Source organism: Neltuma alba, unplaced genomic scaffold, assembly GCF_004799145.2.
Source record: "Neltuma alba isolate B1F8T4 unplaced genomic scaffold, ASM479914v2 tig00011249_pilon, whole genome shotgun sequence".
Taxonomy (NCBI): domain Eukaryota; kingdom Viridiplantae; phylum Streptophyta; class Magnoliopsida; order Fabales; family Fabaceae; genus Neltuma; species Neltuma alba.
The window spans coordinates 63317-90203 of record NW_021635966.1 but is presented as its reverse complement, the minus strand read 5'-3'; the positions used below and the strand labels follow the sequence as shown (position 1 = coordinate 90203).

The following is a 26887-nucleotide window of genomic DNA, read 5'->3' as shown; positions in this document are numbered from 1 at the left end:
TGTGTGTGTGGGTCCGGAGGTGGATGAAATCAAAGGGCCACACAGCCCGAGACATGAGCTCAAAAGATTTACTCACAATTTGGAATAGCTTACACTTTCTGATAGGGATATGTGCTTTGTGTGTGTGTGTGTGTGATAGATTTTTTTTTTTTTTGGGGTGGGGGAGAAGGAGGGAGAGATTGTAGAAGACAAGTATTGAAGAGGGTGGTGGCTGGGAATTGAGACAGACAAGAGAATACCATTCCTGAGGCAAAACACAACTCCGGCCACTGATCTATATTTTATAAGCAATCGCCCCTTTCAATGGTTTCTGAGTTACGTGATAATGTCTAATTTTTTAATACGAACTCTCATTTTGAAGTCATTATATCTGAGCCACCCTAGCTACCCTATTATGCTCATTCATGCACCGAAGTAATATTTTCCTCTCAATTCTAATAGTGCATATGTTTAATTAAGATTTTAGAAACTTTTCGTTCTCATGCTTTTGATTCATTTTTTATTGGGAAAATTGCCGAAAGGTTCTCCCATTCAAGAAGCTTGTTTAAAAAGCAAGTGCAACCGTTTTTCAATTGTATGTAATATTACTTTTGGTCTTTAATATAAGAGTTAGTTGACTAGTTTGAATAAATAAAAAAATTGGTTAAATTAGTTATTTGTAATAAATTGGTGTTGTTTTACTTAAAATACCCTTGCGAATCATGTGTATCAACTAGAACTACCATTTGATGGAACATTTAACATGTACAATTATGGACTAATTTAGAAAAATTAATGGATAAATATAAGAGAAAAAAGTTGATTAAGGTCTTATATGTATAACCAAATTGAATGTCAAAGCAGCTATTATGTTAATCGTCGGAGGTAGAAGTTTTTATCATAATTTGACTCTGAAAGCTGGGGCAAGAAATTGAAAGGTAATGTGAATGGAAGTGGGAAGAAAGTGAATGGGGTTAGTCATGTGAGAAGAAATTAAAAGAGAGCAAGGTGTCAATTTTCAAAAACTTTGCTTGCATTCACAATCAATATAATGGCGGATGTAATATATAAATATAAATAATAATGAGATGATATGGGGCTTATAATAATTCCTTGGTCACGGGATGAGTTATAATACAAATACACATCATAAACAGTACTGTATAGGCAAATGACATACAAATTAAAGAAAGAAAAGCAGCAAATTGACTCTTGACAGAGGAATATGGGGTAGCTTAGCTACCTAGCATTTGAGTGTCAAAGGCTGGCACATGCTGCTTTGTTGATAATGTTCTATTCCTTCGCTGCACGGCGGGGCCACAGTATTTGACTACTTCATTCGCCTCTTCCTTTTCCTTCGCTTTCTATCTGCCTTCACACTCCACGTACCCCTTTTTTTTTGTTTTTGTTTTTGTGTTTGTGTGTGTCACACATCATATATATATGTCTATGTATATATAATATAGTTTGCCCAATATAGTATATTGGCCATACAAACATATAAGAACAATTAGAGAGATACAGAGTGACATATGGCAAAGATAAGAGGAAAGATCAGTGACTGCTACCATTATTCTATTTTTGCAAAAAAATAAAATGAAGGCAAATTTATAGAAATCTCATCTCTATCCATTTTCAGTTTAGCAACTGAATTCCATCAATAATCAAACTAACGGTGATCTTTTTTTTTTTGACGAAATTTGTAAAAATTCATCGTCAATTTACTGTGTTTTATATTGTCTTCTAGAGGAAGAGGAGGCGTGTAAACTTAATTTCTCTATTTTCTTCTGATTTAATTGTGCATAATAATGAGTCTTGGAATTATATACTTCCTCTTATTTTAACAATAGGAGTTATCTAGGTATTTATTTTGATTCTAAATATAAGATTTTAATATATTTTATTTATAAAACTTATATTTTATTAAGAGATTTTTATCGAGAAATAATTTAATTTCAACACAAATAGTTAAACAGGATATTTGAAAAAAATTACTCGTAAGACATATTTTTAATAAATAATTAACTTAAAAAATTTTGTCAAAAAAACTCGGGAGAGGACATCAGAATCGCTGAACAGGGGTACTATCCAAACACGTACAAGATGTTGATTCGACAGCGAATATGATGGCCTTTTGTTTAGCAATCAATATGGTATTATAGTCCAACCTCCCACCAGTCATCATTTGATTAGTGATTAATGACTTAAATTATAACTGCTGACAAATTACAATTGGACACATTTACACCATATACTCCAAATTTTTTGCTTCATGCAATTATGACAGTTGCATCATTACATGTGTATCATTCTTCCAAGGGTTGTTGACGCGCACGATGAGGGATATAATACTGTTGTTGCTGGGGACTAAATTTAATTAATAAATGTTTGATTTTACTACTTTGTCAGAACTAGAAATATAGATGAAATAATTATTGAAAAGGCTTGCTTATTATTAAAATAAAACAATAAGGAAAACTGGAAACTTGAAATTTGCAAGACGTGGCACCCAATCCTATCAAATAGGAGGGTTGTGCTGTATATCTCTAAATTAAATACCTAGTTTGCAGATTATGATAGGTTATTAATTTTAAAAAAAATGATATTTTACTCGTCTAGATAATACTCCTCCGGTCCTTAATATAGGACCTGATTCTTGAGTTGGTTTTGGTCCTAAATATAAGACTCATTTATCATATTTATCAATTTTCTCTAAATTACCCCCATAGACATTCTCTCAACCATAATCAAGTAAAAGAGGGAGATGAGGTATTAAGATAATTGTGGTGTTTTAGGAAAAATGTGTCATATTTCTTATAATTAACTAACTTTCCTAACTTCCTTGATCTAATCAAATTAGTTAAATGGGTCTTATATTAAGGACCGGAGGAGTAGTTGTACCAGAAAGAGACATTACATGACAGAAAAAGATTTCTTATAGTTCCATGGTTAAAATTATCCAGTTTTTACCGCGATTAATGTGAATTAGTAAGTGCAAAATGAGATACATATAACAAAATTGAGTTAAAAATTTTCAGTAAAGGTGAGGTCGATTCCACTTGGGATGAATGAGTTATAATTAGATCGTTGATCCACCAATCCAAGACACAAATGGCATCATTATTAATGGGTTGTTAACCATATGATTGATTACCTAACCTGTGATGTTAGCCAATATATAGCCAGGTTCATGGGTTCACATAAATTGATATCCATTGATGAGGTTTAATTCATACTTCCTATAGTTCTTATTATAAGCTTCAAATAACTAATTCACAAATAATAAACACGTAGTTAAAATTAGTTAAAAATAATAAATGGGTTAAAATATAATTTTGCTTCCAAATATTCGCTTATAATAAAGGAAAAAAATAATGAAAGGGAATATACAGGAAAATGTGACAATAATGTATGGTAAAGGAGAGAGAATAAATAATTAAGAGCAAAATTTTTTTAAAAAATCGCATTAGATGTTTAGACAAATCCCAAATTGAATCTTATAAAATGGATCATATCTCTCTCTAAATTTGAAGTTTATAAATAGAACCAGAGGGAGTATGATCACAGGAGACAACTATATTATTATCATTAATAGTTATCAGTCTAATCCAACTTTATGGATCAGCTAAAACTTGGATCATACCGTGGAATACAAAATCTTTGTCAATAGGTCGCCCCCTTTTTGTATCACATACACAATATATGCATACCTACATAAATATATGTGTGTGTAGATATACATACCATGATGGTGACTGGATATCAGTTAATGTGTATGAGCGAGTTTATTCTGGCAATTTAAATCTTGATGACGTTTCACCAAACACTGATTCTTTTTGTAATAAGCTGCTTGAAGTTACAATGGCTTAATGGAATATTTAGATCTTTCTTTTTTTTAATGTTTGATTAAGCATAATATTCCATGCACGTCTTAACTAGGTAAAAGTATTAAAAAAAATATTCTGAGTCGATATTAGTTTGCCTGTTTTTCCATCAATATGAAGAAAATTTTCAAAATCGAGAACAATAACTTAGTATTTTATATTAGGTTTTTGCACTGTTCTCGATCTCTTTTACTAGTCTACCTAAGTCGTGGTGGATTGCGAGTGTCCACACTCGATTCAATTGTCGTACATTCTAATAGTACGGAACCTAGCTAATCTGTAGTACTACTTGTGGTATTTATCACGTATGTGAAACAATATTACTCACTAAATAAATTACTGAGTTATGAACCTTAGTTAATATCATAATCAGTAATTTAATAGACAAAATTTTACAGGCATCAATTTGTATATATATTGGACATCATGCCACTACCATATTGTGTGTTTGTTTTTTTGTCCCTCATTTATGTTTTGAATATGAGTGAGTATGTCAAAAATGAAGTCTCACATTGCTTAAGAGAGAGGGAGCTCAAGTATATATATACTACTCCTCCGGTCCAATTATAAGACCCAATTGACTTATTTGAAGAGATTGAAGTAAGTTAAGTTGGTTATTTATAATAAATAAGTGTTGTCATTCCTAAAATATCCTTGCTAATTAAGTATATCGGCTAAAACTATCATTATTAGAAGGATTATCTTGGAAAAAAAATGCATAAATATAAGAGACAAATGGATTGGGGTCTTATAATTAGGACCAAATAAAAAGTTAAACGGGGTCTTATAATAAGGACCTATCATATATTATTAGGCTATTGAATGGGGCTAGAGGAGAAGGAGGATGTCGTGCATATTGTGGTAACATATAAAACCAAAGGTTTAATTGTGTTTTATGGTCATTAGTGCGGTGCCCAACATTCAGATCCTGTTACTTCTTCTCTCCCTGTGTTGCTGGGTTATATTCTGTTTCTGCTATTTTGTCACCATGTTTGTTGCAAGAAGAATTTGTTTAATCCTGAGGAGTGTCACATTCACATTTATCTATGGTGGTGGAATAACTCTTAAAGAAATTAGTGAGAAGAATAATATTTGGGTCTCTTAAGAATCATTAACACTATTGTCCTTTTTAAACGTATGATTATTTTAATATTTACAACCATGATAGGGCATATTAACATCTTTCTTAATAACCAAAGTAGTAGTAATTTTTTCCACAAAAAAAGTGATAAGTTTCTTATAAATCATCATAACCAAGAACCTTCATATATATATATATACACACACATACTTCCTACATGTAAGCGGATCCTCAAAATTAATAATGAATAAAAATTATGAATAAATAGTTGTTTGAACATAGGTGTACGTATAGAAGAGAGAGAATAATAGAGAGTGGTCAAAGACAAGGTTTGCTGGTGGAATTTTTAAGTGAGAATGTCCTTAAGGCGTCTGTGCTCTCCTGTGTTAAATTAATGCTTCATCACATGGAGGGGTCTTCTCTTGTTGCAGCCGTTTCTTAATATTTTTAATTAAAATGAATGGCCTGCAGGAGGTAGGAGAAGAATTAATAATATTTGAACCTATCAATCTACTTTTCCCCTTAGTTAAATAAATGTGCCGTATTATGTATCCATTCAATTCAATTCTTCCCACAGTCCAACTAACCAAGCAATTTCATCTTCCAGCTGCAGGGCTGTGTTATTATTCTCTCTTTGAATAAAGTGATTATCGGTTTAGACAAATCTCTTAATCAGTGTATACTATCTCTAGTTCTTAATGTAAAATCTAGTTGACAAATTTGAGAAAATTAAAAAAATTAGTTAAATTAGTTATTTGTTATAAATAGGTATTGTTTGTTTTAGAATACCCTTGCTAATAATGTATGTTAGCTAGAATTACTATTTGATGAAACCTTCAACATGTACAACTACTATAAGGATTATTTTGAAAAAAATGAATAAACATAAAAAACAAAATGGATTGAGGTTTTATATTTAAGACTAAATTGAAATTCAAATAAATTTTTATAATAAGGAATGGAGGTAGTGTCAGATTACTTAATTAAAGATTAGCATGCTATTACAGAAATTAATCTACTTGCCTGTTCAAGTCAGACCTCAATCAAGACTTTGCTATCAAATTAAATCCTATTGCAGAAAATTAAAGTTAATCATTATTAGCTTTTAATCAATAATGTTGATTATAATAACCTAAAATTGAATTTCTCTATTTGATTTCATGCATTCATGTGTCTTCAATATCCTGTTTTTCATATTTTTAATTAGTTCCTACGTATAAGTCGTAATTTCACAGTTTAGCCGTCATATGAAATCTGGCTAAATAAGTTCCTGTTTGAACTTCGTATATAATTGCTAGGCTTGCTATTATCATTTGAACCAGAAATAGGTGCCATGTTACTAAATAAGATCACCACACTTTGACACTCCTCCAAACAAAATAAGTCATGAAATAATAGAGACCTCGCTATTATACACTGTACCAATAATACACTCTTTATGCTTTTTACCTACGCCAAACTTAAACAGCTCTCTTCTCGCCACTAACAATCAAAATACCACAGTCATTGTATTCTGTGTGCATCTCCAGCATTTTAAGCAGAGGAAGAGCAAAAAGGAGGGGAAGGATTTTTTTTGGGGGGGGGGGGAGAGACGAGCCATGGGCAAATTATTATGATCAGTCACCCAAAATAATTAACCAACATGGACAAGGGAAACAAACTGAGCCCTCTTTTCTTCAGGTTTTTGTAGTTCATGTTGTTCTTTCCTTTGGTTTTCTTGGGAATTTCATCTCTCTTCGAATCTGAGATATTCTCCGATGTAAATCTTTCACTCTACACAATCATCACCGACATATCGTTATAAATTAAACCAGAGAAACTTATTACTAAAATAGATGCTGAGAAATAAAGCTAAATATCAAGTGTTAGCTTCTACTGATTAATTAATTTACGGAAAATACTTAACATACTGAATAATGATCTAAGCTTACCGTAGAATCAGCATATAGATCATGTTCGGCTGTCTTTCTGGAAATCATCTCAGATGGATTCAAATCTCCATCCTAAAATTAAAACAAATGGTAATATATATACATACCTATAACATCACAGATGGTGAAGAGGAAATAAAAAGAGGAAAAGGAAAGGCTGAATAACCTATCTATATACGTACCTTGGGACTGTTGAGAGGAGAAGTAGCAGTGTCCTCCAAAGGGTCATCTTCTGAAATCAAGTTGGCTCGTGATTTCTTGAATCTGAGCTTCATATCAGGAAGATTTGGGGGAACCCCATAATTATTTGAAGAGAGTGAGGAAAGAAGATGATGGTTGTGGTGGTGTGAGGATTTGCATGCAGCACAATAAGAAGCAGCATCTGAGACCAAAGGGGAAGAGCCACCACCACACGAACTGAAACAAGAAGAATCTGTATTTGATGAGAAATCTTCGAAGTACGAAGTCCACCCACTTTCCTCCCCCTCATGATCAGCACAGACTATTAAGTCTTTCTTAGAAGAAGAAGCTGGTTCGGCCATGGAGGATGAGTTCAGAGAGAGAGAGAGAGAGAGATCCAGTGATCTAAGGATGGAGGAGGAGGGTTTAGGAGAGAAGGAAGAGGGAAGGATTTATAAAGAGAGAAGGGAAAATGGGGATGAGAAAAGAATGTGGACGAAATTAAAGGGAACAGCATGATGTAGAATCTTGAGGGTGGGCCAGGGAATGCTCAGAGGACGTTAAATCAACAGTTGAAATTGCAACAGAAAACCAAGGCTATACCTAGGGAGAGAGAGGGGACGTGCAAGCTAAAAACAAAACATAGACATGGAGGGGGTTGACCTTTGTGGATTGAAAAGGGAAAAAAGTTCGAAATTGGAAGCTATTTTCCCTCATCGGATAAACTCACCTTTCAACTAAATACAATTAATCAGTTGGAAATTATATTAAAAAATTAGGCCTAGATCACCTTTTCTATATATTAATTTATTGTTAAACTTACTTTTTATTACTTCCTTTAGTACTCAAGATGGGTTATTGAATTTGGTCCTAAACATAATATTTTCATTTATTTTGTCCCGATATTTATTAATCTTTCCAACCAAAACTAATTTATCTAACTTGAAAAATTAAATATAATCTATTATAATTAACTAATAATGTATTTGTCTATTAAAATTAGTTAAATAACTCTTATACTGAAAAAAAAAAAGTAAAGTAAGATATAATAAGAGTATACTTTTTTGAATCAAGATACACCCAACGTCTTGAAGCATTTTTTCAGATGCATTTAGTGTCCTAAAATAATAAGTTGTTCAACTTCATGCTTAAAATTATTAAAATGGTGAAATCTTATTCATACCTGACAAAATCGTTAGTTTGACCAAAAGAATCTTATTTGGCAGATGAATGGGCAGCTAACATAAAATTCATGTAATATTTTATAAACAGCTTTTGACCTTAAAAAACAAAAAGAGTTTTTCAGGCTTCCAGAAATCATAATTCGGCTAAGATTGAAGAAGAAGTGAAGATTTGAAGTTGAAGTGGAGTTGGAGAAGGCGAGACGGAGGAGCTGTGATTTTGGGATTCGTTCTCAATAATCACATGCAGGGACCTCGCTGCCTATCCTTGGCTTTGATCGGCTCGCCGCCGCCGTAGAAATCGATAATTGCTGCTACATTTGAGTCTTCTTCATAGCATCCACAACCCCTCTGGCTCGAGCCAGCAGATGGGCATCAGATCTGGTGAGATGCTGAGCAACGCATGCATTAGAACCAGAAGCAGAAGCAGCAAAAAGCAAGGCGGTAGTAGCAGAAATGGAGCAAGAATGAAGATGACGCCGTTCGTTTCTTGAATAAATGATGGAAAGAGATCAACGTTATCACATATTGAAGTTAACATCGATATAAATCGAAGAGGAGTGCCTCGATTAGTTTATCTCTGAACTCTAATATGCTTACCTTGAAGGTTTATCTATTTAACTCCTTCAAACTTTTTGAAGCTGTTTTATGGTATGGATCTCCCGAATATTGACTGATTTATGGTTCCTACATATATTTTGATTTAGGTTTCTTGAAATCTGATTCTGCTGGGAAAAAAGAAAAGAAAAATTGATTAGGAGTATTGAAATTTTGCTATTTGCTCTTGAATATTTAGGTTTTCTCTTCACACAGCACCAGCGACTTTTTTTCTTCACATGCCAAATAAGATTTTTTTGGTCAAACTTTGCTAACTCAGCACTTTGATAGTCAAAGTAACGGTTTTTGTCAAAGACGGATGAGATTGTACCATTTTAATAAAAATGACTTCAGGCTGAAATTGCATCACTTATTATTTCAAAACACTGGATGTATTTGAGAAAATAGTTTAAGATGGGTGCACCTTAACTCTACTTTTTTTTTTTTAATAAAAAACATGATGAACGTGGGTTTAGTTGACGGTTAACCATTTTCATAATAATTAAATATCATAGTACAAGTAAATTTTTAAACTTTTTTGTGATTTGATGAAAATTATTATGGCAAATATCCGCATGTATGAAAGCATGGTATCATTCGATCATATGTTACCCCTCCACTGATATAATTTTGAGTATGATATGTAGGGAAATTGGGGGGGGGGGGTGGGGAACTCTTGCATGCATTAATGAATTTAAATTAATGAATACCCGTTTTGAGATTTTATTTTAAAGGAGTACTTTAGTACCTATTACGCCACACACACACAGCACACACAGAACATCCTGATATAATCATTGTCCTTGATATTGAACATTTAGAATGCTATTAGAAATTTTCCTTTATTCCTGGTTCATCGAAAAGCATGGAATGATTTAGCCCAAAAAAAAACAACAAAAGAGAAGAAAGGAAAAGGAAAAACCGATTATCCCAAAAGCTGAAGATCAAAATAACCATAATTGTGTATTTTGTGCATGCGATATTTTTTTTTGGGCCACAGTGCATATGAGATATGATTGGCAAATGTGCATCTGTTGGGGCAATCCCGTAGAATGGGCTACACGATACGAACCAGAATTGGATCCCCCCAATCTCATTATTTTGGGTCTGAGCTCAGAGTAAGCCCATTAACTGATTACTTAAAGCACCCGGACAATGCGACCCAAGTAAAAAGAGTGACAAAAAACTGTGTTACCAAAAAAAAAGCACCCACCAATATGCTTCGGAAAGAATACATGCGGATCTTGGCGTCTCGAGCTGGTGCCAGTGTGGACTCCATCTAAAGACCATTCAGATGGGATTTAAAGCGGTTCACATTGTATTTTTTTTTTTTTTGAGTAAAGAACTTTTATTATTCAAAAAGAGTACATAGAGAAACAAATAATGACAAAGGAAATTAAAGATAAAGGGCACAAAGCCCAGAGATTAGCCTAATCGGACTATCATGTGGGTTTCTCTAGCACATTTGGTTTGCTCACTAAGGGCAAGCACTTCATTGACAAGACGATAAGCTTGCACGTCCTCGTTACAGAACAGCTTACGGTTCCTCATTTCCCAAAGCTTCCAGCAGAGGAGTCCAAAGGTAGTGCACCATGCAAGGTTGGAATCATTAGTGGCTAGATTTTGATGTAACCAAGTGCTGAAGGAGCAGTTGTAGAACTCCCTTAGGCATTGAGAAGGAACTACAAGGTTCCAGCACGAGGTTGCTGTAGTACAGGATCGGAGAACATGCTCAGCATCCTCAGGCCCTTGTCCGCATATTTCACAATCATCTTTTTCTACCATGTGCCGTCTGACTCTGACACTGTTGGTAAGCAGTTTATTGCCAAGAACGAGCCAGAGGAAGGATCTGACTCGCTATGGACCTGGCCATTTCCAAGCAATATCCCATTTGGGATTGACCTCATTCCATTCATTCATCATTAGCAAATTATAACTTGACTTCACAGTAAAGCTATGAGTGCTTGTAAGGTGCCATACACAATCATCCTTGGGTTTAGTTATGTGTGGGGTTGGAGTGCTCGCTATTTGCTGCAAAATTGGCTGTGGTAACAAGTGTTCAAACTCAACCCATTTCCAGTTGCCATTGTCATCCACATAATCACTGACTGTTCTCTGAAGTTCTTCATCTGAGATTGGAGCGTACGAAAGGTGACGCAAGGGTCCTAATTCTCCTACCCAATGGTGCGTCCAGAAGCCAGTGGTTGCTCCATTCCCAACTTCCCAACGAAGGCCCAGCTCGAGATCCTCCCATAAGTTTGCAAGGTTTCGCCATAAGTGGGATCCATTCTTGTATTTGCTCTTGTTCTTATTCATCCAATTCCAGTTTTACTTTGCTCTCAGAATCTTTACCCATAGTATTTCTAGCTTTGTGATAAAATGGTAAGCAATCTTCATTAAGAAAGCTGAGTTGTGCTTTTCCAGCTTTTTAAGCCCACAACCACCACATTCTTTAGGTTGACACACAGCATTCCAATTAATAAGATGAACTCCCTTATGCTGGTCCGTAGTGCCCCAGATAAAGTTTTGAATTAGAGCTTCAATTCGTGCACAGTTGATCTTCGGCAGCTTGGTGGTTTGCATAGTATACAAGGGAATAGTGGAGAGAACAGATTGGGCAAGGGTGATCCGTCCGGCAAGGGAAAGTGATTTACTCTTCCAACCTGTGAGTTTGTTCTGAATCTTTTCTTCAATGTAGTGGTAAGTGTCCTTGGTGACCCGTTTATGAAGCAATGGGACTCCAAGATATATTCCTAGGTTATCTGTCATCTGAAAGCCCAAATCACAACAAATCTTCCTTGCATACTGATGGGAAACATTTTTTGAGAAAAATACTCAGGTCTTGGCTTGACTTACTTTTTGACTGGAGGAATAGCAGAAAGCCTCAAGGATATGGCGAGTAAGGTGCACCTGTGAATCTGTGGCTTTACTGAACGAGATAAGATCGTCCGTAAAGAAGAGGTGGGAGAGTTTAGGCCCTTTCCTACCCATCTGTATGGAGCGCCAATTGCTAGAGTCTACATTCCTGCTAATAACTTGAGAGAGCCGTTCCATGCAGAGCACAAATATGTAAGGTGATAGTGGATCACCTTGCCGTATTCCTCTCTAAGGCTTCAAAAATTCAGAAGGTTTCCCATTCCAGATTACTTGGACGAAGGAACTAGTTATACACTTCATGATCAGGGTGATCAGCTTCTCAGGAATTTTTGCATCCCTAAGGGTATCCTCTATAAAGTCCCACCGGAGCTTATCAAAAGCTTTTTCTAAGTCAACTTTGATGGCCATCCAACCTGTTTTGCCAGTCTTTCTTCTCATGGAATGAATTGCTTCCTGAGCTATAATTATATTATCGGTGATATTGCGCCCTTGAATGAAGCTTGATTGATATGACTGAGTAAGTAGAGGCATTACTTGTTTTAGCCAATTAGCTATGATCTTTGTGATGAGTTTGTAGATAGTAGTGCATAGGCTAATTGGTCTAAACTCCTTTAACGTTTGAGGCTCACTCACTTTTGGTATGAGAGCAATTTGAGTACGGTTAAAGCAAGGGTCGATTTCTCCTCCTTCAAAGATGGCTTTAACTTCTTTGTAAATGTTGTCACCGATAGTTTCCCATTGGGACTGGAAGAACAAAGCATGGAGTCCATCCACTCCCGGAGATTTTAGAGGTGCCATGTCAAAAAGAGCTTGTTTAGTTTCTGCTTTAGTTATCGGAGAGTCAAGCAGTGTCAAAGTGTAATCAGGAATAGTAGGGAACAAACCTGAGTAACTATATTGCTGTGGGTGCATCTGTTCCAAGGAGTATAATTATGTAAAATAGGCCACAGCTTTCCTGCGTAAAGTATCCTGATCAGATTCCCAGTAGCCGTTTTCCAGCTTCAGCATTGAGACTGTATTCTTTCGCCTTCAAATCAAAGCTTTCAGGTGATAGTAGTGAGTGTTCCTGTCACCTTCACAGATCCACTGGCTCCTTGACTTCTGCATCCATAGCATTTCTTCTTGTAAGCAAACATTTTCATGTTCACTGACCAAGGAGCGTTCTGCTGCAAGTAAGCTACTTGAGTAAGAACTAGCTTCGAGAGCTTGCTGTACTTCATTGATTTTCTACCGTAAAATACGCTTATTTTTGCCAATAGATCCAAAAGTGTCCCTGTTCCAAAGATGAGCTGCTTGGATAAATTTCTCAATGTTTCGGGCCAGACTTTCTTCATTGGACCAGTTTTTTGCTAAGAGGTTCTTGAAGTCAGGGTGAGCTATCCAAGGGGCAAGGAAACGAAATATGGGTTCTTTTTTTCTTGGTTCGCCTTCGGGCTTAATGAGTAATGGCCGGTGATCACTCTGAATTCTAGGAAGATGCATGACAATGGCATTGGGTTGAGATGCAATCCATGTCTGGTTGGTGAGTGCTCGGTCCAGTCGAACTAAAAGACTACCCCTTTTCCAAGTGAATTCAGGCCCAGTAAAGCCCAAGTCAATTAGACCAGTAGTGTGCACAAAGTCTTTGAAGGCCCTATTTCCTGAGCGAGAGCTTCGAGCTCCACCCCGTCGCTCATCTCTGGTTAAGGTGGCATTGAAATTGCCAGCCAGAAGCCAGGCCTCTCGTTCATTGATGCATAAATAATGGAGGTCCTCCCAGAGTGTTTCTCTCATGGTGGGTTTGGGGTTACCATACACTGTTGTAAATAAGTATGGACTTTCTCCGTTTGTGCTGCAAATGTGAGTGTGAATGAATTGCTTGTGGTTGAGTAAGACGTGCACCTTGATCTGGTCAGACCACATTAGCCATATACCGCCAGAGAATCCTTCCGCCTCTACTCTATGCAAGTTAGGATAGTTGAGCTTCTTGATAACCCGGTCGGCTTTAACACCAGAAATCCTTGGTTCTAATAGAGCAATTAAATCAGGCTTAAATCCATGGAGAAGAGATTTAAGCACAGTATGGAATCTTCTTGATGCTGCTCCTTGGCAATTCCAAATAAATGATGTACGATTCATAATCAACTAGTTACCGTTCCTGGTCTGAACGCTCTGAGGCAGAGTCATCCTCGAAGCCTGTTTCTGCTGCTTCCATAAAAGACATATCTTCATCTGATGGAATTGTCGCACCTAGTGCTTCAGCCAGTGCTTTAGTAAGTTCCTCAGATGGTGATCCAATGTCGTCTTTGGCTTTGGGCTTAAGATTTTTTATTTTGATGTTGGGCTGGAGCTTAAAGCCCAGTTTGGAAGAGCTCCCTTCTGGGGGTCTTGGGAGGCTATTTTCTTCACCAGCCGTAGACGTGGTCCTGGGCCGTGGTGTCATGGATTTAGCGTTGGATTTGGACATCTCCTCATTCGGTTGTAGGGGCATGCGTGGTTCATTGAGTACAACAGCAGAGTGGTTCCCTTCATTGATCGTTGTAGGAATTCGTGCCTCTTGATAGGCTCTGGATTCAAATATGGAGTCTCTGACATGGCCTTGGTTAACAGTCTTCTTGGAGCTCATCTTTTTCTCTGTTTTCTTATTCCTAGAAGTCATAGACTTCACCACAGCTTCTTTCTTCTGGTCAGAGGGATACGCTACCACTCCTTCGCTTGCCTTGCCCTTCGGGTCTTCTCCTCGTTCCTGATCCCTATCATCGTGGGTGTTAAGAAGGTCAAATCTATTCCCTCCCCTTACATTGGCGGCAGTACTTCCCTCTGTTCCTCGCTGGCTACTTTTGGCAGGACGCCGTCCTCTTGAAGGGACCTTCATCCACTTGCCAAAGAGTTTGTCTTCCCTTGATTGAGTCTCACGCATCCAAGTTGCGTTTGTAGGATGATCATCGGTCTTCGTTGCGGAGCGTTCCTCCGGTGAGCTTGTACCTTCATTGACGTTACTTGAAGCCCGTTCTTTTAATGGGCATGCAATATCTAAATGTCCATAGCGGCCACAATGGTAACAAATGGTTGGAAGACCCTCGTACTCTACATATTGCGTAATACCGTCTAGTTTGATCTTGGATACCAGTGGTTTTGTTAAATCTATTTTGACTGCCAATCTCGCAAACCTCGCTTTCGCAACATCTTCTGTATTGTAATCAATACGCAGAACTCTTCCAATCACTTCCCCGATAGCTCTAAGCATGTGCTTGTGGTAGTAATGGTAAGGAAGCCCAGGTAATCTGACCCATCCAAACTCTTGCTTTATTTCCAAGTTCCTCGGTGATAAAGTAGGTTCCCATGGGTGCACTGTCAAGTAATGACCTTGGATGACCCACGGGCCCCCCAGTAGGGTGACTTGATAATCAGCTTCGTTCTCAAAGTTCACCATATAACAATTCCCTTCCAGTTCAGTGAGCTTAAAGTCTCCTTGTGGATTCCAAAGAGTGATAATCTTGGACTGCAGTATGTCTTGATGAACGGAGCGACCCAGGACCTTGATCACCACAGCCAACTTCATGCATTGAATCAGTAGATCTTTTATTCGTTGAGAAAAAGTTATGGAGGGAATGAGTCCATCCATTACCACCGAAACGTCCCCTTCCTCGATCATCACCTCATTAGATGGCGTAACTGCAGTTTTGACTTTACTCGCTTGGGATTTGAGGAGCTTCTCCTTGAATGACTCTTGAGGTTGCTTCATGGACTCAACATCGTGGTGTGGGTCTGCTTCCATGTCACAGTGATTAACATTTTCCGGTTCAGGTTCTTGAAAGAGTTCCTTCTGAACGGTACTCCAACCACCGTCCTTAGAAGTGCTTTCTCCATTCTCATCTACAATCATGTCCGAGCCTTCATTCATTTCTCCTGTTGTTTTAACTTTCTTAGAGGTGCGGTTCTCTTCCGTAATGGGAGTTCTCTCTCCTTTCTCCACCAGCTTGACACTCAAGGATTGTTCCATCGCTGCAAGATTCTCTTTCTCTCCGCCGCAATGGGCGACGGAGTGCTGCTCTCAACTTAGTTCCGCCGCAGTGGGCGACGGAGCAACAACACGAGGTTCTCTCTTCCCGACGTCTTTTTTCACCCAAGTCGCTGTCCTCCTTCTACATTGTATTATTTTATTTTTAACTTGATAATTAAAAGGTTGGCATTATCATGTACTACCTCCGGTCCTTAATATAAGATCCTGTTTGATTTTTATATTGGTCTTAAATATAAGACCCTAATCCATTTTGTCTCTCATATTTACTCAATTTTTTCCAAAATAGTCCTTCTAATAATTATAATTTTAGCTAACATACTTGATTAGTAAAGATATTTTAGGAAAGACAACACATATTTATTACAAATAACTAACTTAACTTCTTTTCTTAATTTTCTCAAATTAGTCAACTGGCTCTTATAATTAGGACCGGAGATAATATTTTGCATAATTTAAAATAAAAAATTATTTAAAATATAATTTTAAAAAACGTATCCGAATCTTTTAAACTTCATATTGATGGTCCAGATGAGATGTGCATTTGGTTTCTCTTTTTATATTTACAAGTAATATATTTGGATTAACGTGGATGAAAGTGATTTTTATTGTTGGGCCGGACAAAGCTGATATGGTAAAAGTTTGGAAAATATTTTTATACGCCACATTATTTAATTACACCCTTTAGTCTTTAAATAAGAACTAGCTGATTAGTTTGAATAGATTAAAAAAAACTAATTAAGTTAGTTATTTATAATAAATAGTATTATTTTTTTTTAAAATATCTTTGCTAATCAAACGTATTGGTTAAAACTATCATTATTATAAGAACGATTTTAGAAAAAAATGGATAAATATAAAAAACAAAGTGAATTGAAATCTTATATTTATTACTAAAATAAAAATCAAACGAGTTCTTATATTAATAACAGAGGTAGTACCTTTTATGATGTTAGCTGGAGAAAGAAGAACTAATAAAATTCGTATAACGACGCAAACCGCCATGGCTGTATTTTTAAACAGTAGACGTTATATATCTTCCTTCTAAACTGAGTGCCTTTCCGATCCCATCAGAATCAATAAATTAGGGGGGAAAACATTGAGAAATTAATATGGATGAATATTCTGAACATGCACATGAATACATGAATATACATATAATTATTATTATTCCTTTCGTTATCTTTCTTTTTCTTGACGATAAAAGAAAAATTGAATCCCAAATATACTAGTACGCTAGGACGCCCACCAACTCCGATACTCAAGTAAGAAGGGGTTTAAATTTCATAATAAATAATCTACCAATAAGCCCTATATTCAATAAACAATGCATTTAAAGAACTGTGTCAAACATTAATGGAAGATCATGCAATTAATTTTTTTTATGCCAATACGAACCTTCCATTGATCGAGCTTTCAATATCATCAATCTTACATGTATAAATGTCCTCAAGCGAATACATAGTACTACGTATGTTTTTTGTAGGCTAAGCATATAGTATAATGACAAATATACAACCTTAAACACTAACTTTATTGCTTTTGCGTACTGAATATTGACTAATTCTTTTCATATATACAGCACACATATAAACTTGGTCCCATGCTTACACAATTAGCACAGGAAAAGGTAGGAGTAATTAAATTAAAGTTGAATGCTGGGGACAAAGGCCGATATACATAAAGATTGAAGCTACTTAAGGCACAGTGTATATCTAGGCATTAATTAACTGCACCTAAAGAAAAGAACAACCACCAAACAATGTCAGGGCACTATGGCCCGGCAATTCGAGCTAATTCTTATAACCATCTCGTTAATGCGTGAATATGGATGGTGATTAATTAATTTCCCATCGATTTCACTAGAAGGAAAATTGAAGAGCCTTGAGATTATCCAAATGCGCTAGCTCATCTAAGCATGTTCACACCATTATAAGCAGTACCCTTTTAATTTCAACATCTCTAAAGATAAAACCAAAAAACAAACATTAAATGTACCATAAGTGATAAAAAAATTTTCTTTATAAGTGACTTATATTTATGACTGGAGGGGTAGTGATATAAGAGGTAATTAATAAAGATAAAAATGCAAAAAAGTTAGTTAAACTTGTAGAATTTTTTTATGTGTATCTTATAATTAAATATTACAGCGTTTATCCTGCAAATAATACTTTTTCAGTCATTAATGTAAAACTTATTTAACTAATTTAATTAGATTAAAGAGGTTAAGTAGGTTAATTAATTATAAAAAATGATATTTTTTAAAACACTATAATTATTTTTCTTAATATTCTCCCTCCTCTTATAGTTGAGAGAGTATTAACATGGGTAATTTAGAAAAAAATTGATAAATATGATAAATAGATTTTATTTTAGGATTAAGATCAACTCAACAATTATGTCTTATATTAAGAATCAAAAGAGTATCTCATAGGAGGGAGTATTTAGGAAATAAGAATGTCTCCATTAACTTTTCTCTTCACCTCATCTTTGTATCATTGGATTAAATTTTAATAGTTGAAATTTAAAATTAAGTAAAAATATTATTATAATATTTTATATCATAAAAATTTACCATTTTAAACTACTTATATCAAATTTTAACAATATAAATTTTTCATCTACTTTTTATTATTTAATATTTTAATAATATTCTTATAGAGTTGAAATTTCATATTGGAAGATTCCGTGGAAGCGACCTTCCAGATTGTGTCATAGAACTGCCAGATATAATGATAAAAACTTAAAAAATAAAATTTGTGACCTGGACAAAAGCAAGGAAGGGAGAGCGGTGCGTGTTTCCATGCACTACCAATCGGAAGCAAAGCCCTATATGTGGCAGGGAGTCTGGGGGCCGTACTATTAATGTAACGATCATTAGGAAATTGAAGAGCCAATTTCATATTCCATGTATAATCGCACACGTCAATAACACATGATGACTTGTTAGTCAATATTGAAATCGTCAAATAGTTTCCTCAAATAGAATGCTTATTTCTTTGCCAGCTTGACGATTAGTTTACTAACCATTAATAAATATTTACTTTCCCAATTTCCACCTTAATCTAATCACCTAACAATTGTAATATTATTTCCGATTCTTAATACATGAGTTAGTTTGAATTTTAATTTAGTTTTAAATATAAAATCTTAATTCACTTTATCTCTTATATTTATTCATTTTTCTTAGATAGTTATTACTCCCTCCGTTCCTTATTATAAGAGACATTTGATGCTTATGGCATGTTCCTATATATAAGAGATACTTAAAAGTTGTCTCTACTTTTTTGTGTTGATTTCCTATTTTACCCATATTTATTGTCTCCAATTCACACTCTCTCTCCCTCCCACTTCTCTTTCTTTCAATAATTTAATTGTTCTCTCTCATGCTCTCTCTCCTTATTAATGAGGGCATTTTTGGAAAAAAGATTATATTTTTTACACATTGATTGTTCTTAACTAATTTTAACTGTTTTTTTTATCAACGTAATTCAGTTATTCGTCTCTTATAATAAGGAACGGAGGAAGTATAATGATTGGACATATTAAATGTTCAATCAAATGGCATTTTTAGCTAATACAAGATTAATAAGAATATTTTAGAAAAGAAAACATCTAATTATTATGAATAACTAACTCAACAAACATTTTTAATTTATTTAAATTAGTCAATTAGCTTTTATATTAATAATTAAAAATACTGTTTGAAGTCAAATATGATAAATTCTGTAATAGCAATAATTAAAAAATGGGGCACGTAAAAAGTCAATATCTTAAGGGGAAATTGGTAAATTTCCATTACTGTTTAATTTGATATCGTTAGAATATTCTAAAGTAGATTTCAGTTGACGTGGGGGGTTCCACATTGATTTTTTGTTGTTGTCTAAACTGTAAATAAAATAAAGAAAGCTTTATTTTCTCACAGAACGGCTTTTAATTAGCTTTGTACCAATACATTTAAAAAAAAGAAAATAAATTATTTATATGTGATTAGATTAGGAACACGTCAATAAGCTGGCTGACATTTGTTTGTGGCGGAATATAATTAATCTGTATGAAATGATAAATCGGTGTGAGCTTGTTTTTACCTAGTCCTAATCATCAAATCGACCCAAGGGCGCGTGGTATGTCCTATAGTAGTATGAAAGAAATTAAAGCAGGGAGACTAGTGAGTAGTGAGTATTGAAAAATGAAGTAATTAAATAGGGGTGACTTTGAAATTGGATAGATTTCTGCAACAAGAAAGTTGAGTTGAGTTTGACCCTTTTGTTAGAGTAATGTATTCCTCCGGTCCTTATATAAATGTCTTATATTTAGGATTGGAAGAGTATTTAATAGTACCAGGAAGCATTGCTTCTCCAGGGACCGGCCATGTGCTTCAATTGCGCCGGTGCTGGACTTGTGCCTCTCTATTTACGTTCTGAGACTACATTTTCAATCCAGCATAACATTAATTTGATCAACAATGATACGTCTGTGTAAACAATGTTGAGGGGCTGTATAACTGTTAAGGTTGCGGCCCAATGAAAAGGAATCTTCAATGACTACAGGATGACAGATACAATCTGCTATCATTTCTTGTATTAGAACTTCCATTGTTGTAAAAAGTTATTTGGTTGTTATGAGAATTTTTAGTAAATATATTCAAATTCTATTTAAATCCAATTAAAATAGTAAAATTTAAAATCAAACCTTCGTTTTGAACAAATTCTTAGTCAAATTAAGAGGTCTAATTAGAGATTTATAAATATTCTTAAAAGACCAAAATGTCTCTCTATAATTAAAATATGAGCTGTTACTTTTATATTTTTCTCCCTCATAAATTCTTTTCCTGAAATATGAAAATAATAAATCATAATATTTTCCTTAAAAAAGCTACAAAAAATTTGTTGTCTAAATAAGTTTTCCATTCTTAAAATCTACATATGTTCTATTTAAAAAAAATACTCGTTTAACTAAAAAAATTGTATGGGTGTATATATGGAGGATGGATCGATATTAAAACTAAGCACAAAAATTAAACCCATCCAAAATTAAAATCTAACAATGACCTACACTGTTATATTGATGAGGGTGCTGAAATAACTGAATTGAGGTTATAATTTCTTATCATCTAGTAAAGATTTACTATTTTCCAATTTCAGAAAAATCTAGTAAAAAAATTTCAAGCAAAGAATTTGTGAGGAAGAAAAATATAAAGATAACAACTCATTATAATCACATAGGGGTATCCTAGACTTTTAACAACATTTATAAATTCTTAATTCTGCCTCATGGCCTGATTAGTGATTTGTTCAAAACATAGGCCTACTTATGAATTTTAGTATTTCTCTCTTTTTTAAAAAAAATATTTATTATTTTAATTAATTTTATCCAACCTTTTAACTTACGTAAGGCGCTAATGGGAAAAGGGGACTTGAATAACAAAATCCTCAAGCTAGAGAACATATGAAGTAGCAGTACTTGAATAAGAACACTCGCATGGCTCTGACTGAGTCTATCTGAAGAGGGAGAAGAACCAATTAGGTGCCACTACAATTTACAAGAACTGGGCAAGAGAGACCTTTTCCAGGTTTGACCTAATCAATTAAATTGGGAAGAGAAGAAGAAAGACGAAGAAGAAGAAGAGGGGGAGGAAGAAGACTGATTCATGTAGGAGGGAGGCAGTTAGGTAGCTAGGGTTTACTCATCCATTAACCTTTTCAAGTCAATGATGACAGTAATGGTGATGGGATCCACTACTTGCCCTTTGACTTCAACCTCATGACAGCTACCATTACCTCCATAACCCAATATGGATCCCCACTTCCTTCTTCCTGTATATGCCCTACACCTCATCATCCTCCTTTATCTCTTTTGCCATCACTTCCCCCTCTCAAAATTTCATTTATGAACCCTCCAACCACCCTAAAATAAAAAGGGTTTCAAATTTGAAACAGAAGTAGTGCATATATATAGTATATGATTAATTAATTAAATTAAATTATTGGCTGGCAAAAATCAAAATTATATTGGTACAAATTTAGTCGATGCAGATACGCACTTTTGTGATTGTTTTAGAAACTTTCTACTCAATACTCCCTCGATTCTCTTTATACGGCACATTTAGATACGATGGAGGAGTATTTATTACATTTTTTCTAATTTTGTTCCTATTTAAAGCAAGCCTTTTCATTAATATATGGTTTTTCTTGGTTTCATTGTTTTATATATTTTCAATACATGCAGCTTTAAATACAGGTAAATTTGTTTTTTAATATATAGTGAAATTTTGAATATGTACTGCTTGTATGCTCTGCATTTCAGTCTCGGCTGTTGAGGGAGAAAAACGATTTTAGGAAGTAGGGGACATTAAAGGGAGATATAATAATTATGGTGAAAGCTCAGAACGAAAAGTCACGAGAGTTTTAATTGAGAGGCGCAAATATGAGTAAGAGAGATATTATTGCATTGGGCGATGGAATAATAAATTAAATAAAAAGGGAGAATGAGGAATTATTGGTCACAAGAAGGTGAATAATAAGGTCAAGAGAAGACGTAAATTAAAAAGGCAAAGCAGTGAAGAAAGGGGAATTGTGAATGGCATGAGAGGGACAGGGGGTTTAAATATTTCCACAACTACCTTTACACATGTGGACCTACAAATCCATCTCCATCCTCTCCTCCTTTCTGCCTTGCTCTCCTTTCCACAAAACACATACAAGCCTCCTGCCCCGATTTTTATTCAAATTAGCCATTTCTATGGATTGTGCGATTATACTCTGTCAACAATTAAATTTTTAAATAAATTATTAATTAAAAAGTCCTGTTCAATAAACCTTATTTGCAATCCGTAATTCTCCATATGCTACTTCTGTATATGCAAATTACGTCTTATGCAACTTATTTTTATTTTTTGTATTATTTATCTTTTCTTACGTGCAATCTGTTCTCCTACATGTTATTTTTCTTCTCTTCATGCAAGTTCCTTTTTGATGTGTGAATCAGGCCACCTTTTGTTTTTTTTGTTCCAGCCCTCCTTTTCATCAGTAAATTTTAAAGTGTGCTTTAGTATTTTTGTCATTACACTTATTTCTCCTATACAGCTCCGCACTTTCATATGGGAATTTACTATTTTCCTATTATTTATCTCTTAACATTTGGAATAACACTTGTGTCTTTTGTCTTACCATAGCTGGTGGCATAGAATTAGTCACATCTTCTTACAAACTAGCTTTTTCAAGTTTTAATCACTTACGGTTTGGAAGTTGTCCTGGTTTACTATTTTAAAATGCATTTCCTTGTGCGAAAATTATTTTATTAATAAAAATGAGATGTGGATAAATGAGAATAGATGCCTTTATATATATAGATAATGCACGATGAAATGTAAAACACGCACCAAAAACGCCTATCCGGCCCCGATCCCCCCCCCCCCATTAGTTATAACAACAACAACAAGAATAAAATTTCACAAAACGACGACCATTTTGTCGCGTTTCAATCATATGGCCAACTGTTTTTTTCGCCATCCATATGGTCCACCGTTGACGAATCCCTTCGACCTTACTTAGAGGTGTTGTTAATGTGTCATAATCACATAATAATTTCATAAAGGTCCCATTTGGAGTGTAATGTGCTTGGTTTTCAATCTCAATGTTCCATGAAAAACTACTCGATCGTGTGTTCGACATTTTCTGCCCCTTAAAAAATAAAATCTTCGTTTAACACACACAATTAATATAATATCAAGACCATACTTCATCATATAAGTCATTTTAACTATTTTGTCAATATTAAAAATGATAATAAACTCATTAAATCTATTTTAAATTAAATTTTTTTAACTTTGCCTTTATTGATAAGTAAAGTTGTGAACTAGGGTTAGAGAGGAGAAAAATAAAATGAGTTACTTTTAAGCATTAATTATAAGAATAAAATTAACAAATAAGTATTAACCACTCTTGAAACAATTTATATTTGATCTTTTTTGTTTTGGCCAAAATTTTACATTTGATCTTGACTTCCACTTTAGCTGCCCGGATACACAGCATATAGAGATAAATTTACTAGCAGACATATGGTACAAGATTAGCTGATTTGCCAAGGTCATATTATTTGTGTGCGCAGTCTGCGGTGCGTTGACATTTTACCAAGAAATTACCACTAGTACAATTTTTTTTGGCCATATATAGGTCTATCACTTAATAGTCTAATTTTGTACGACAAGCAAAACACGTCATCATCTAATTGGGCTTGGGGACGACCAAACGCAGCGCTTGACTTTGGAAAAGCTAGCCAGCTAAGTACTTGTTTCATGTCATTTATACAAGTTTAGGTAAAATTCCCTACATAAATCACCTAATGCCGTCTGATTAATGCTCTTATTGTCTGCAGGTATTCTTGGTTTCACGCCTTTCAATGAAAGCAGGGGGATCACAAGCCTCAGGTTCTGCGTAAAAGGTCAGTATAACTTCCCAGTAACAAGTCATTTTCATCTTATTCATACCATCTATACTTAAATATGGAAGTCAGTTACGAAAATTATTTTTTATTCTAAAGGGAGGAGATTTTTATTTATTTTATCTTCTATTTTTTTCAAATTAATTTATTTAACTTATGGAGTAATAGATAATCTAATATTACATAAAAATATTTTAAAGAGATTGTATCACATTTATTAGAATTAAATAATTTGTTGGCTTCCTACATTCTTTTGCTTGTGTTTATTTAGGGCGAATAAACTGAATTAATTTCATAAAGTCAGAGACGTAATGAGCAGATATTTTGTTTATGGCGCAGAGTAGAGATGAAAAATTGAATAGAAGAGACAAACATAAGCGATGAGCCTAGTAATTATATAAGGGGCATTGACATACACAGATGTTGCCTACGTGGCTCAGACATGTCCATATATATATACATATAATATAAAGAGGGACCATAAATCCATAATTCGACATTTGAATGGAGAGAATATCAAGAGATAGAGGCCGTGTGCTTTGCACAATTCCAACATAAAGATGAAAATTTTATTTATAAATAATAAATAAGTTAATTCCTTTTGCAAAATTATTTTTGGGCACCACATGCTCTGCTTATATTTTTTTTTAATTTCTCTCCATATTTTTAAATTGGATTTTTACATCCTACTTGGTTACATTCAGTTAATCTAGCGTTGGATTTTTTTCCGCCATCCTTCACCTAACAGGACTCACGCATCTATTATACTTCTAGAAGATCGAACTAACAACTTGATGGTTCAAAAGGAATTGGGTTAAAGGATCCAGAACAATGTTACGCTGGATGGTGTGTGTGTGTGTGTGTGTTATTTTTGATCAATTTGATTTTTCAAATGGAGCTGAGGCAAAGTAAATCCTTTCACACCTCTAGGTACCCGCATCGATTGCGATTTCACATGTTACAAATGAAATGCATGAACGAAATTAAACTAAGGTGAAAAAAAAAACAAAAACAAAAAAAACAACAGATGTACACGTACGATTGCTATCGATGATAGCTGGGTTTCCACCACATTTTTTGGGTATTACTTCGGACGTCCATTTTCTGAAAACCACGACCGTTGTCTTCTCAAAACAGATTGATGGAAAAGGAAAAAGAAAACGTCAACGAAACTCCGTATATTTATCATGACACTAGCTCCTGATGAGAGTTAGAAAACTAATTTAAGGATATTAACAAAATTAGTTAAATTGATTATTTATCACAAATACGTGTTGGTTTTTTTAAACTATTCTCTTCAACACATGATGATTGGAATCCCCCTTATGATAAATAGGAATATTTTGAAGAAGAATAAAAAATAAAATGAATTGAGATTTTATATTTATGATCAAATTTAACCTCCAACTAACTATTACATATACTCTGGTCCTATTTATAAGGTAAAAGGAGAGTTTTTTTTTTTGTTCTATTTATAAGTCACTTTATTAAATTTTTAGCATGAATATACTATTTCATCCTTCATTTATTCTAGTGTAGATAATCATCTTTTTTGAAAGATGTATGTTAAATAAGGGTAATGTTAGAAAGTTGTTATATTTTAATAGAGAGTTAATACATTTTAAATTTTTTTTTGATCTGCATAAAATATGTTAGAAGTAAACAAATATTTTAGTTTTGAAGAGGGTCATGAATTAGAGATGGAAACTGTGCGTCACGGGCAGGTGTCATGTTTTCCTGGGATTCATATTCAATGCCATCCATATATTACGTTCTCAACATTAATGGCGGCAAAGGCCTAACTCATGTTCTGCGAATTTGTTTCCTCCTTTGGCTTCTTTGTCTATGTTTGCTAGCATAAATATTAATTAAGAAATACAAATACAATTAATATATTAGATTCCCCTTTTAATTTTCTGGTATACTCTTAATTTATTTAATATTTAATCAAGTGCCTACATAATTATCCCTATTACTCCATAATTAAAGTTAGTGAATGCAATAATCTAATCTAATTGTAGACAAAAACGATATGGTCCTTCCATCCCTTATCCTTTTAACTAAATTGTACGGTTTAAAAAAACATTTAAAATTAATTAAAAGTAATTAATATATAGCAAATATAATTTTTTTTTCAAATACACTGTTATATATAAATGGGTGAATGTAAGAGAGGAATAGTGAGATAAATGAAGAAAGAAAATGTATTAAATGTATTAAATTGGAGATAAAATAGGTAATAATATATTAAATACTCAGATAAACTCAAAAAAGATCTCATAAAAAGGGATAGATCTATTCAAAAAATTAGATCTTTTAATAAGGAACATAGGGAGTATGCTAATGTTGCCTTGGATTTTTAAACTAAAAATAAGAAACAAAATAATTGGAAACGATATTATATATTTGAATGAACTTATGATTTAACACCTTATCATCATAACTCCTACATATTCCATGCTGTAATGCATATTATTGTATATATAATATTTTCGTATGCAGTATCTTATTCTCTTTCTCTGTTACCATTAGATAATATGGCACGCAATTAGTTAGTAATATTTACATTATTGGACCAGGAAAACTTGCAGTATTCTCTCATTTAATTATATATATATATATATATATATGCATATATATGAGGTCATGCTACTTTTTATGCTATGGCAACGGAGATTTTTTTTCTCTTTAGGCAGATACAGTCATCTATGATGTAATTGCATTTAAAGGCAAAA

At 34.2% G+C, this 26887-nt stretch overlaps 3 protein-coding genes across 3 annotated transcripts; all 3 read right to left on the bottom strand.

Moving 5' to 3' along the window:
• Positions 1-6328: 6328 nt before the first annotated feature.
• LOC114762974 (vascular-related unknown protein 1-like) lies at positions 6329-7417 on the bottom strand. Its single transcript, XM_028952572.1, has 3 exons — positions 7058-7417; positions 6876-6947; positions 6329-6717 (listed from the first exon to the last, which is right to left on the bottom strand). The coding sequence occupies exons 1-3, from the start codon at positions 7415-7417 to the stop codon at positions 6565-6567; spliced, it is 585 nt and encodes a 194-aa protein (XP_028808405.1). The 3' UTR covers positions 6329-6564.
• Positions 7418-12937: 5520 nt separating this feature from the next.
• On the bottom strand, positions 12938-13828 carry LOC114762973 (uncharacterized). Its single transcript, XM_028952571.1, has one exon. It carries the CDS (start codon positions 13826-13828, stop codon positions 12938-12940), a length of 891 nt encoding a protein of 296 aa, XP_028808404.1.
• A 10-nt stretch (positions 13829-13838) lies between these two features.
• On the bottom strand, positions 13839-15692 carry LOC114762972 (uncharacterized). Its single transcript, XM_028952570.1, has one exon. It carries the CDS (start codon positions 15690-15692, stop codon positions 13839-13841), a length of 1854 nt encoding a protein of 617 aa, XP_028808403.1.
• Positions 15693-26887: the final 11195 nt, after the last annotated feature.